Source organism: Marmota flaviventris, chromosome X (assembly GCF_047511675.1).
Source record: "Marmota flaviventris isolate mMarFla1 chromosome X, mMarFla1.hap1, whole genome shotgun sequence".
Lineage (NCBI taxonomy): Eukaryota > Metazoa > Chordata > Mammalia > Rodentia > Sciuridae > Marmota > Marmota flaviventris.
Window position 1 is genome coordinate 91,776,219 of NC_092518.1, and position 13,654 is coordinate 91,789,872.

At 34.4% G+C, this 13,654-nt stretch overlaps 1 protein-coding gene across 1 annotated transcript in view; it reads left to right on the forward strand.

Annotated features, from left to right (window-relative positions):
* Positions 1 to 13,133, forward strand: part of Dnaaf6 (dynein axonemal assembly factor 6) — a 40,014-nt gene extending 26,881 nt beyond the window's left edge. The window contains exons 6-7 of the mRNA XM_027931479.2: positions 7,423 to 7,508; positions 13,004 to 13,133. Coding sequence (XP_027787280.1) covers positions 7,423 to 7,508; positions 13,004 to 13,133 — 216 coding nt within the window. The remainder of the gene's footprint in view (positions 1 to 7,422; positions 7,509 to 13,003) is intronic.
* The last annotated feature ends 521 nt before the right edge of the window (positions 13,134 to 13,654 follow it).

Consider the following 13,654-nt stretch of genomic DNA (forward strand, 5'->3'; position numbering starts at 1 on the left):
AGTACCACAAAAATAGAGCTAATCTAATTGTATAGAATTAAGGTATTTCTAGTTGTGAAAATAATATCTATTTAAAATGTTAATACCACAATTAGCAGAGTTGAAAATAAAAGTCCCCTATAGTGAAATACAGAGAAATTGAGAGATAGACTTAAAATTAGGAAAGAAATTAGGGTATACATATTACTTGGTAATAAAAATCAGTAATATCACATTTTGATGATGTCATTTTGAGGATGTTTAATCAAAATATCTAGACTACATGGTCCAGAATCATTGAGCTGGAACTGGCAAAAACTTTTAATTCAATGCAAGGGGTTTCATAGGTTGACCTTGGAAAATACCAATATTTGATGGATGAACAAAGGAAGATACATGGAATATAAAAATCTGATGTTATAGAAGTTGAGAGTAGCAGCGTTTGAAGAGAGTTGGGATAGGGAGGAATGAGTGGATCTAAATTATAGTTAGATAAGAGCAAGAAGTTCTTGTGTATGATTATACAGTAGGGTGACTATAGATAACAATAATGATCAGTATATTTCAAAAAGCTAGAAGAAATGATTTTGAATTTTTTTTACCAAAAAGATAAATGTTTGAGGAAATAGATAATGTATTAACTCGATTTAAACATTACTCAATGTATACATGCAATTAAACATCATATGGCACCCCAATGTTATGTATAATTTTTATGGTTTTATATATCAGTTGCAAAAATAAATTTAAGAGTTAAAAAAAGAAAAGGATCTGAGAAGGATTCTCAGAGATGGGAGGGAAACCACAATAGTGTCTAATGCTGTAACAGAAGTAAAGCCAGGATTAGGATGCAAAAGGAACTTCTAGATTTGTCAATCAAGTGTTCAGTGATCTTTGGAAGAGAGAAACTTCAGCGTCATGGCTAATGTGGATTGAAGAAAGTTGGAAAAATGAAGAGGAAGTGAAGAAGGGAAGGCAGCAAATATGGATTGTCTTTTGAAGAGTTAAGCAGTGTAAAAGGAGAGAGATAGGTATTGAGGAAGAGGCACAATTTAGAGAGTTTAATTTTTTTTTTTTTAGTTATAGATGGATACAATATATTTTATTTATTTATTTTTTATGTGGCGCTGAGAATCAAACCCCGTTCCTCACACATGCTAGGCAAGTTCTTTAACACTGGGCTACAACCCCAGCCCTAGTTTAGGGAGTTTTTCTTAGGAGAGTTTTAAGTATACTTTTCAGCTTATAACAAAGATCCATTTGTGTAATATTTACTTAGTTCCTATGGTGTGTCACTGGTGCTAATGATCAAAGAGTAAAAAAAAAAAATTAGTCATGGTATGAGTCCCTGGGGACATTTAGAAAAGGGTGAAGGCATTTTCAGTTGTCACAATGATTGCAGAATATTATTGTCATTTAGTACTCAGGGGCCAGCCTTGCCACAGAAGGGATGGTCTTGAAAAGTGAAGAATTGTTCTATAAAAAAATGCCAATATTGCTTCTCTCTAGTTTAGAAACACTGATTAGAAAAAGAGAGTATGAGAATGATCATTTAGCAGCATACCACCTTGACTATTCCCTCCTTGAGACTCAGTTTTCTCTGTAATGATCCTATAGGTAGTTTTCTTCCAAAATCACTAGGAATTCCTCCCCTCCTTTGCTCCCAAATCACTGGCTCTTCCTCTTTTGTATGCAGTTTTCTTAAGCTTTGACCTTTGGTGCTTGTTCACTCTCCCATGAGCATTCTCCCCTCCCCCACCCCAACAGTGGGCAGTGCTGTGGATGAGACTCAGGGCCTTCAACATGGTAAGGAAGCATTCTGCTGCTGAGTTATATCCCCAGTCTTGATTTGTATCTTTTTTTCTTTATCTGTTCTCTTCCATGTAGTCCTATACCCTTAAATAGTTTATCCCTCAACTGTTCACTTGGCATCTCCCACTGGTTTAATAGGCAATTCAAACTTAACATGCCCCAAACAGAATTCAGTTGTTTTCCCCAAACCTCTTTCCCACGTATCATCCTCACAGCAATAACATTCACCTATTTGCTCAAGCTAAAAATCGAAATCACCCTTCATTCCCTTTTCCTTAATACCTCATATTCAATCCATCAGCAAATCTTACTTGCTCTACCTTCAAAATATATTATAAATCCATCTGGTTTTCATTACAACTGCAACTGCTTTCATGTTGTAAACCACCATCATGTCTCACCTGGGCCATTATGATTCTCACTTGACTCATCTCCCTGCTTCAAGTCTTTCATTGCTACAACCTTTCCAAACAGCCTAAGAGATCCTCTTTCTTTTTTAAAAAAAAATTGAATTTGTTTTTATTTATACATGACAGTAGAATGTAGTATGGCAGATTATACATACATAGAGTATAACTTATCCTATTTAGGATTCCACTCTTGTGGTTGTACATGATGCAGAGTTATCCTTGTCATGTATTAAAATACAAGGCTTGGAAAGTTATGTCCAGTTAATCTACTACTGTCTTTCCTATCCCTTCTCCCTCCCTTCCCTTTGTCTAATCCAGTGAATTTCTTTTATTCCTCTCCCTTGTTTTGAGTTAGCATCCACAAATCAGAGAGAACATTCATCCTTTGGATTTTGGGGATTGGCTTATTTCACTTAGCATGATATTCTCCAGTTCCACCCATTTACCAGCAAATATCATTATTTCATTCTTCTTTATGGCTGAGTAATATTCCATTGTGTGTGTGTGTGTATGCAGATATTTATATAATTTCAATGTAGGGATCTACCACCTTTGGGGGTGTTATATAGGTTTTTATTGCTCATGAGAATTTTTATACTTAGTATAGCTGCAGTAGAAAAATATTTTATGTGTTTTTCCAGGGCTAAATTATGGTAAATTACTGAAGCAATTCAGAATGAAACTAAACAATTTTTTCTGTTAATCTGAACTTTTAATGTTGTTTAGTTTCAAATGGAAACTCAGGTGATCTTAACTTCTTTCCTAAGAATCAAATATTTTGAGAGCTATTTATGTATTTCTATCAAATAGAAATATATTTTTTTAAATATTTATTTTTTAGTTATAGTTGGACACAATATATTTATTTTATTTATTTTTATGTGGTGCTGAGGATCAAACCCAGAGCCTTCCACGAGCACTCTGCTGCTGAGCCACAATCCCAGCCCTTAAATAGAAATATTTTTATAGTATCTATAACCCATACATTAATTTAGGATATCTTCCAAAGAATTAGCCCAAATCTTTCTGTATATCTTTAAGTTTCACTGTAATTTCAATAAATTGTTTAGCTTGGCCAAGTAACATATAAGATATTTTTAAATTATTCTTCTCTTCTGGTAGTAAAAAAGTGACAGTTCAAGAGGAAATCAAGAATCAATGACGTCCACAGAACACCTCTTATTTGGACTTCTCATGTCATTTTTCACACATCTTGTAATAAGATCAAATATGCTTATCTGAGGAGCTTGGAAGCCTATGTTAATCACTTATAGGTTATAGGAAGATAATCTTTCATGAATCATCTTGTTACATATATCTCTCATAAGAACAAAAGAATAAATAAGAGATTTAAAACTCAAAGTGATAATCCCACAATAAAGACACCTCCAAAGACTTTGATATAGTGAGCTAGCTCTATTACAAAACATAAAGGATAACAAATGAATGCCTATGAAGATAATTTGTAAGCACTTTGACCTATTTCTGCCTCTTTCAAGGAAAGCCTCAAAGTGAATTTCTTGATAGTAAAAATACTGAGTAGTTTTTTAAATACTTGGTTAAGCGAAGCTGAATGTGGAAAGGATCTTATAAACCTTAAATTAATGGACATTGTTCCTGTTAATTTTCATTTACCAGGCTTAAAGTCAGATGTTTGGACTCAAGTTAGTCATAACCAGCTTCATTCCTGATATTCTTCCCTCTGTTGGTTATGACTAACCTTCTATATTGAATAGGGCTGACCTGAATAAGCAACAAGATATTACAAAAATGAAAAAGTGTCATTTCTTAGGTTGCATTTTAAAGAGCATTGTTTTTGCTTTGATCTTTGGATCAGTCATTCTGGGGAGAAGATAGTTGTTGAGTCATAAGGCACTTAAGCAACTCTATGAAGAATTCCATGGGATAAAGAGCTGAGGCCTCCTGCCAACAGCCCCCAATATATTGACCACAAACTCAAGAAAAACCCTAAGCCAGACCCACTAAGCTAAGCCACTCCCAAATTCCTGATCCACTGAAAATGTATGAAATAATAACTATTTATTGTTGTTTGAGCCACAAATTTAGGGGTATTTGGTTTTGCAATAATAGATAAGTAGCAGACAATAAATAGATAGTAAGTGACAGAATTAGAATTCAAACCCAAGTCTGACTCCAAAGATTAAGTTCTCAAAAAAGTTGAAAGTCTCACCATGAAAATTTTAGCAGTTTTCATACTTACTTATTAAAATAATTCTTTAAAATGAATTCAATTTGTCATCCACATGAAGAAAAGAACATCAATCCCCTTAATTGTTTGATCAATGGCATCCTGTATTTACTGGTGTTAGTAAATAAAATAGTGAAACAAGTTAGGTTTTGAGCACAATCAGAGGTCAATTAATACTAATGTCTATTTTCTATGTATTCACTGAAAGTATAAATTACAAGGAAGTCTGATTTATGTTTCATCAGGGGTTTTTCTGTTAAGATCCCTCATGGAATCTTTTATCTTGTGAGAAAATAATGTGCACCATTCCAACTTATCTATTCCTTTTCTTGTTTCTTCTCTGAAATTGTTACCGCTGCTGTTTACAGCTGTTTACTGGTGACAAGTCTTTGCTTCCCCAAAGCTGAAGTATAACACCAGAGAAGCACGCGGAGGAAATTTTAGAGTGGAAAGTAGAAGCTTTATTTTATTTTTTTTAAGAGAGAGTGAGAGAATTTTAATTTTACTAAAAATAAACATCTTTGTTTGTATGTGGTGCTGAGGATTGAACCCGGTCCGCACGCATTCCAGACGAGAGCGCTATGCCTTGAGCCACATCCCCAGCCCCTAGAAGCTTTAGAAAAGACTTCTCCCCAGGAAGAAGGGGACCCAAGAGGTGGAATCCATGGAAGGGGGAGGTCTTCCCTTTTTTATAGCTAAGGTTTACTTTCAGATTTCCCGCATTTCAGTCGCATGCATTTTTGTCCTTTGTTCTGTTATCTTGCAGTGATGAAATGTAGGTGGGAAGGCCCAAAAGGTGAGGGACAGATGGGCCAGAGGAGTAACCTAGGCAGGAAGGACCTGGGGCAGCTTTCCATTAGCACCTCCCTGTTTGCTGGAAGCTGCTTCATTAACATTTCCTTAGGATGGGCTCTGGGCCTTGGGAACTTTAACATTTCAATTTCCCAAAGAGCTGCTCTACTTTCCTGGGCTCCATTCTCTATAATGGCCTCCATTTTATTTATCTTCCTAGATGTTAGACCTGATTTACCTAACTACACTAACTATCTTTAAATCTGGCTTCAAAATCATGTTAGTATCCAATTTTAATTTCCTTAAGGGGAAAGTTAGTGAGTTGTTTCTGAATTACTCTTCACTAGAACCACAGATGATCTCAAGAACCACTTTGAAGTTCTCCCTAAAATCTGCATCTAAATTTCATGTAAATCATAATTAATTTCCTTTCTCAATTGTCATTTCAATCCTGGGTAAATAATATTTTACCTTGAAAGATCTAAACATTTCAGAGTAAAGAAACAAATATTTGTATATCTCAATCCAAGTGACATGAGTCAACATGAGGTATTCTTTGACTATCCAACCCAAATGTAATACAATAAAAGTGGGTCAATTTTGTACAATAGAATACTCATTTACTTTGAGTCAGAGCACCTCTAACTGCCTCTTTGAGAAATGTTCTATTTCTTTTACTTAAAGCATTTCCAACTATGAAGATATGAAATTTTGAAATATAAATTAGAAAGTAATTGTTTGTTTAATGAAAATATTAACCACATGAAGTATCTAGATAGTAGCAACTCCAGAGCTCTATTTACAAATTTTTGTTTGAATATAGATTCAATAAGGTAGTATACAACTCACAAGTGTATGATACTACAAAAATGCTGTTGCCTACCTTGAGCTTTTTACAAGGAATTCCAATTTGTCCCATTAATTATTTGACATGTATTTCCCACATAACTTGCTACTTTCATTCTGGCCATTCCAGACATGAAATCTCCAAATGTCCAAGATTTCATGTCTAGCATATTTTAAACGAGGCTTCATGATTTACCTGAAGCTTAGGTTGCATTTTTTGTTGTTTCACTGTTTATGGAAACCTTATGCCATATCAGAGAGAGAAAAAAAATCCATCAAAAAAGAGAATGAGTGTAAATTAGAGATGAGACCTTTGTGATAAAATACACAGTCACCATTAGTGACATTTAGTACATTCACAGTGTTGTTCAACCATCACCAATATCTAATCCCAGAATATTTTCTTCAACTCAAAAGGAAACCTTACACCCATTAAGCAGTCCTTCCTCTTTTCTCCATCCTTCCAGTCCCTGGTCCTCCAATCTACTTTCTGTTTCTCTGGGTTTGCCTATTCTGGACAGTTCTTAAAAAACATATGTTTTGTGCCTGATTTATTTCATTTAGCATTTTTTCAGTGTTTGTCAATATAACAGAATTTCATTCCTTTTATGACTGAATAATATTCCATTGTTGGATATACTACTTTTGTTTATCCATTCATTGGTTAATGCATATTTGGTTTATTTCTGTCTTTTGCCTATTGTGAATAATGTTGTTATGAACCAAAACATTATGTACATGTTTTCTTTGAGTACCTATTTTCAATGCTCTTGTGTATATATAACCAGGAGTGGAATTGCTGGGCCATGTGGTAATTGAGATGAGATATTTGTAAGAGGAATCTAACTACACCAGAAAGTAGTCCTTTCTGGGAGGTGGAAGTCATACTATTGTTTCTCTTTGTTATGTTAATAACATTTCTGGATTCCTACACCTCCCTAGGAAATTTGAGTTTTTACCTAGAGACTACAAGATGCATCAGCAACCCACACCTAATATGACAACTAAACATTTTCTCAGACAAATTTCCCACTGACATAAAGGTGGTCAAGGGTCCCCACCAAGTCTAGCTGTGCACTTCAAACAATGTAGGTTATAGGAAAGTAACTTCACTGTTTCTATATAACTTTGGAGTCAGATAAACCTTAGTCAAATTACAGGCGGTTATCCTTGAGTCACTCACTTAACCTCTCTGTTTCTCTATCTGTAAAATGGAGCTAAGAATCCTTGCTTGTCAAGATTGATATAAGCAGAGGGCATACTGGCACATAGTTGGCACTTAATAGATATTAGTTTTTCCTTCTTCATATATTATTATACTTTTCAAATTTAGTGCTCTAAGATAACAGTATTTTCCTTCTCATTTTCTCTCAGGTTAAAATTAAACTGCCCAATACAAACCCTTCTGAAATTAAAATTGATATCCAGGAAATGATCATTGATCTTCGGACTTCTAATAAGTGAGTAAAACTTAGAATAATGTATTATAATACTAATGAGTCTTTAGTAGTAAATAATCTTTTTACAAGTATACAAATTATTGTGCCTCACCCCCTAAAATCCTAAGAACCACAAAATTTCAGTTAATTATTCAGATGCTTGACCTACATAGTATAAATACAGATGTTTGGAAATAGTTCGATTTTTTCCAATTTGCATTTATATATTTGGAGGCATTGATACTATGAAAATATAATCCTTGACATTCAGATAGTTTATTTGTCAGAAAAGAATAACTAGAAGTGAAAACCCCTTAAGTTTTACGTCTTACATGTGATTTTTTTGTATAGTGATGGCATAAGAGAAGCAGTATCTTTTAACTTTTCTAATGTTGTAGAGCTGTAAGGTAAAACTTGGATTATGTTCATCTAAAAAAATCAATAAAATTCTTGTCATTAATTACTTAGAACAAAAATTCTAAGAACTAATGCATCGCTAGATCCTCAGGTTTCATGGACACATTTTAAAATAATATAGATGAAGAATAATTCTGTTAAATGTTTTCATATTCTCAAATATAGTCTTGTTATCACAAGACTTGTTATTTGTTATAGGTACAAATCATGTTGCCAAAACAATACAAAGAGTAAAATTCTGATATAAAGTGTTTCTCATGAAGAATGGATAAATCAGAGCTGGGGCTGTAGCTCAGTGGCAGAGCACTTGCTTAGCATGTGTAAGGCACTGGGTTTGATCCTCAGCGCCACATAAAAATAAATAAATAAAATAAAGGCATTCTGTCCATCTACAACTACAAAACAATTTTTAAAAAAAGGAATGGATAAATCAGTACTGTCTCAAAACTAACTCTTTAAAAAGGCAATTGATGGAACCTGGTATGTGTTAGATAAAATATCTCAATATGTCAGTTTTATTCACTTTTCATCTGGATGTATAAAATAGTAAGCACACATTGGTTGTCTGCAGTAGTCCTTTCTCTGTAACTCATAAACATTTCAAACAGAGTCTAAGGAGCAGGCAGTTACTAGTGCATTCTCATTCTTCCATTATCAGTACCTATAATTCTCCTTTGTTGAACTTAAGGATTTAAGAAGATAAAAAGTAGACCTCTCCTAAACAATCTGATGTACATACATAGCTTAATCTTGATTGCTATAATAGATGTATTTAACCTAAAATAATCCATAAAAGAGTATACACCAAATATTTTCTCATTATTTACATCATTTCAAAAAAGTATTTCTCACCAAAAAGTCTCATGTTGTAAAAATTACTTTCACCATTCTTAACATTCACTTCAAGTATAGCTATCCACAAGTATAGCTGTATGCTGGACCGGTAGTCAGTGACGGGTATGATCCAATTGCAGTGGTACCAACCTAAGACAGGAGGCTGACGCCTAGAGGTCAGTTCATCCGATGACGGGTAAGGACCATATGTTGAATTGGACTGCCTATCAGACACGGTCCCTAAGCCACATGCTTGTTGTTTAAACAGAGAGGGGGAGATGTTGAGAGCCACAGCCGAAGGGGCCCCAGCAAACTTCCAGCTGCCAGCAAACTTCCAGCTGCCAGCTGATGATTGGCTCACAGCGGCCCCAGCAACATCTAGCTGATTGGCTCCTCGGCCCCAGCAACATCTAGCTGATTGGCTCCTCTGCGGTGATGCTCATTGGACTGTTTCCCTGCCCTTTCAGACCATGGAGCTGCTCATTGGGGGACTTTTTTGGCTCCGCCCACATGACCCAGCCAATCGGCCTCAAGAGCAGGAGGATTGTGGGAGGTGGGGAGAAGCTTGGTGGGAGAGAGAGGCTTGTGGAAAGCCGGTGGTGGCAGTTGAGGCTCTGAGGGTTTTTCCTGAGAGGCTGTTTTGTTTGGCGTGTGTGGTTCTAAAAATAAAGTTAGTTTCTTTTGACAAGTGGCTCCTGATTGTGCCCAGCCAGACTGCGGCACACTTCAAGGAGTATTATATTTTATACATATGTTTACTCTTCCACACAACCTTGCAAGAAAAGTTGGTTAAGTGAACAGTCAGTCTTCTATAATAGCTGCACACTTGTTAAATGCACACACATATCTACCCACCATGGAGTTAATTTCCGTTTCCCTAGCAGTTCTCACTGTCTCCATCAATCTTTAGGCAGCTGTTCTGACTATGCTGTCATTTCAGATAGATATCAGAACCCACTAAATGAAAGTCTCACACAGAGGTACTTTTCCACATAGAGTGTGGACTGCACTAGGTCATTTGCATGGTGTACTTATATACTAAATCATATAAATGATATACACAAATGATAAATATTGTGCATACTGTACTTTAATAATAAGTGGTAAGTACACAGAGGTACTATCTCTTAAGAAAACTTAATTAAGATAGAAATTAGAAAATAAGTGTGTTTTATCACTTTTCTTAAATATCTGAGCATTCTTTTACATCCATGCTATTATCCATTTTTTTTTTTTTTTTTTATACTGGGGATTGAATCCAGGGGCACTTTATCACTGAGCTAAATTCCCAGACCATTATTTTTTTGAGACAGGATCTCGTTAAGTTGCGTAGGGTCTCACTAAATTGTTGAGGTTGGCTTTGAACTTGTAATCCTTCTGCCTCAGCCTCCTGAGTCACTGGAATTAAAGGCATGTGCCGGGCTCTTATCCAAAATTTTATTATCAGAAATTTGTTTGTTTTTTTAGTATATTGATATTCATACATACTTTCTTTAGTTTCTAACTTTTACATCCTGTAACACTATGTTTATTTACTCCAAGAAAAATTTTGTGAGGGCTGGATATGTATCTCAGTGGTAGAATGCTTGCCTAGTATGAGTGAGGCCCTGGGTTCAATCCCTAGTCTTGAAATTCTGGGCTCAAGTGATCCTGCCACCTCAGCCTTCAGGGTAGCTGGAGCTACAGGCACACACCACCACACCGGGCTACTAAGAAAGATATAAGAGAAAACATTCTTCTTTTCATGTACCTATAAGGCAGAAAAAATGAATTTATTTTAATTGAATTGACTAGTGATTTCAGTCAAACAATAGTCAATGGCATTAGCATTATCCATAAAGCCCAGATACTTAGCATTATAAAACCAAACATAATAGTTTATTGAATTCTTCATTTTTTTTCCCAGTTGGTCACTCTGGCATGTATATCCCCAACATGGAATAGATAGAAGAGAGAAAGGATGGGGAAAATGAGGTAGTTTCCCAGAATCTTCAACCATAATCTTAACATGAGGTTTCATTGTATTTTTTTTAAAGTGAATTCTTAGAGTCTCCTAAATGAACACTTTAAGTGTACATTATAAAGACATATAATCTAATTTTTGGTCAAGTGCTGCTTTAGATTATTCATGCCTTTGCTGTGCTCCTTTAATTCAGATTAATTGAGAATTAACTGATGTTCAAAGATACTTTACCTAAAAAATTTGTAAATGGAATAGTAGAATTGCAACTCAAGTATTTCTGCAATTTCTTTGAAAATAGCATATCTCCTACAGGAAAGCTTAAAAATGCCACATTTTTTAAAATATAAAACTATTGTTTATGAACAGAACAAGATTGTCCTTTATTTAAATATCTTCCAAGCAACATCAATTTAAACTGTCTAATATAAATCTCAGCATGCAAGTCTCTAAAGTTGAGTTTACACTATAGATTTTTTTTGTTTTTACTTTCATATATTATTTTTCCACTTAGTTTCTAATGAAAATTAACACTGGATGATCATTTGATTAGTGCCTAAACTATAGCATCTTAAAAAGCAAATATATTATCAATATAATGGCAGTGGGTTTGGGTTTAAATGTTCATTCATATCTTATAGTACCATTCTATGGTAATCATTCAAAATGTGATTTGGTGTTCACCTGAATATTTGTTTTTCATTCATTTATTTATTCATTCAACAAACATTTATAGTCTGCCAGATACTAGGGGAGCACCACATTGCTGTCTTTCAATGAATTGTACATGATAAGTATTTTTATGATTTTCATTTTATTTAAATACAAATCTCTGTACAGATATTAGACAACAAAACAAACTAGATAAAAATACCTCCCTTCTACTAAGAGCTTAAACAACTTTCATGATTCTGTTGTTCAAAATTTTAGTATGTGAGGCCATACTACTCAGAACAAGACAGAAATGCAGGGCTAGATGGATCATTCCAATGGCCACTAACTGTCTTTGGAATTTATTTCTCTCTGGACAGAGAAGTGCACATTATCATTGGAACTCCTTCTTGAGCTGATTTATAGATGTCTTTTAGTGCAATGAAGCTACCACATTAAGCTTTGCCTTGTTTTTAAAGTGAATATATTATCATTTATAGAATATGAGATGAAGCAAATCTAACTCTGGCACAAACTATATTTTAAACAGCTTTAAAGGATGGATTCTTAAGTGTTTTGTGTACTTACTGATTTGAGATGCCAAATATTATAAGAGGCATTAAAATACTTTACCATTTAATTACTTCAGGTAGAAAGAACTGTTTCTGGTACCCTGTCTGAAATGGAGCAAGAGACACAGAAAATTTCTCTTAGAAATGTGTAATAAATACTTTTAACAAGCCCAGTCCCCTGAACATAGGTCTTTGCAAATGAGGGAAGAAATACTAGTTCTCTATTCACGTATCCAAGAAGTGCCCCTTAAAAAATGTCAGAATCCTTTACAGATTTGTGTATAAAAAATCTTTTCTGTCCACTTTTTGTAGAGACACTCAGGCCTTCTGTAATGAGAATGTGAGGTAACAAGTGTTTTAGGCATTTAATTTTCTTCTGATACCAGTGTGTGCTGAACCCATGCATAATTCAGATTCATACCACTAGGACAGAATTATGGATGTCTCATCCCAGCAATGCATCTAAAGCATACAACTACCAGCAACTGAGCCATAAACCACAAAATAAACCCAGCAATCTATCAGAGCGGATTTTTGTCAATGTGTAGCAGAAAGAATCAGAAGCAAGCAGAGAAAAGTACTTTCATTGATCTGGTATTGAAATAATTCCAAACCTGATTTTCAAAAGCTAAACCTGTAGTAGAATCTCAACCTAAAGCTGTTTTAGCAGAAGTGTTATAGAACTATTCCAGTTTTCAGATTTGTATCAGTCAGCCAATTCTATCTTCACATAAATATGACTGGCAACAGATCTGTCCAACAAACTTAAGGTTGCATGGTTCTACTTCTATTCTTACAAACATTGCCTGAGATGATGTTTATACAATGCAATATGAGGTCAATTTTTTAAAAGAGAAGGAGCAAAAATATCTGACTGAATTTTTAAGCCCCCAAATAGTATACTGTGGTACTTGGCATATTTTTGATCCAGTATTTGTACTGTCTAAATATTAGTGGGGATTTTTTTGGAGGGGGGTTTAAAAATATTCTAGTGGTATATATTGCTTTCTATTGCTTTATTGAAAGTGATATATCACTTTAAGAAGCTAATTCTAGGTTTTTATTTTATATTATATTTTTAGGAAGCTGTTGGTGACTCTTCCCCAGCCTGTGGAATGCAGTAGTGCTAAAGCATTCTATATTTTGGAGACTGAGACACTTGAAGTCACCATGACTATGCAAAGAGAGTTGGATTTTGTTAATTTCTTTTGAAACTGCATGAATAGGAGAAAAAGTGGTAATATGTCATTGATAAAAATTAAAAGACTGAAAATTTTGGTTAATGTTTTCTATATTGTCCCATTATTCTGACATGTTTTAAATGGGTGATATAGAATTCTAGTGATATTCTGATCATTACCAGTCATTTCTCTTACTCTGTTAGGAAACGTTGTTTTCTCATACTAATGAGCTATTCTATATTCTATATTACTGAATTGAATAATTACAGTTTAACCAATTAGATTACTATTAGTTTAGATTACTACATGATCAATTACATAACAAATATGATGGCAAAATAGTTTCCACTTAGTTCAGGAATCTGAAGAACTTAAGCCAATTAATTAGGCCACTATTATCATCAGACAAATTCATTTGGTTGCCTTTTCATTGATTTGATCAAATGATTTACAGTGTTCTGTCTAGGCTCTCAATATTATTCTGTAATATACAGATGACAGGGATATTGGCCAAATTATATTGTTATACTGTGTGCATGTACAAGTATATAA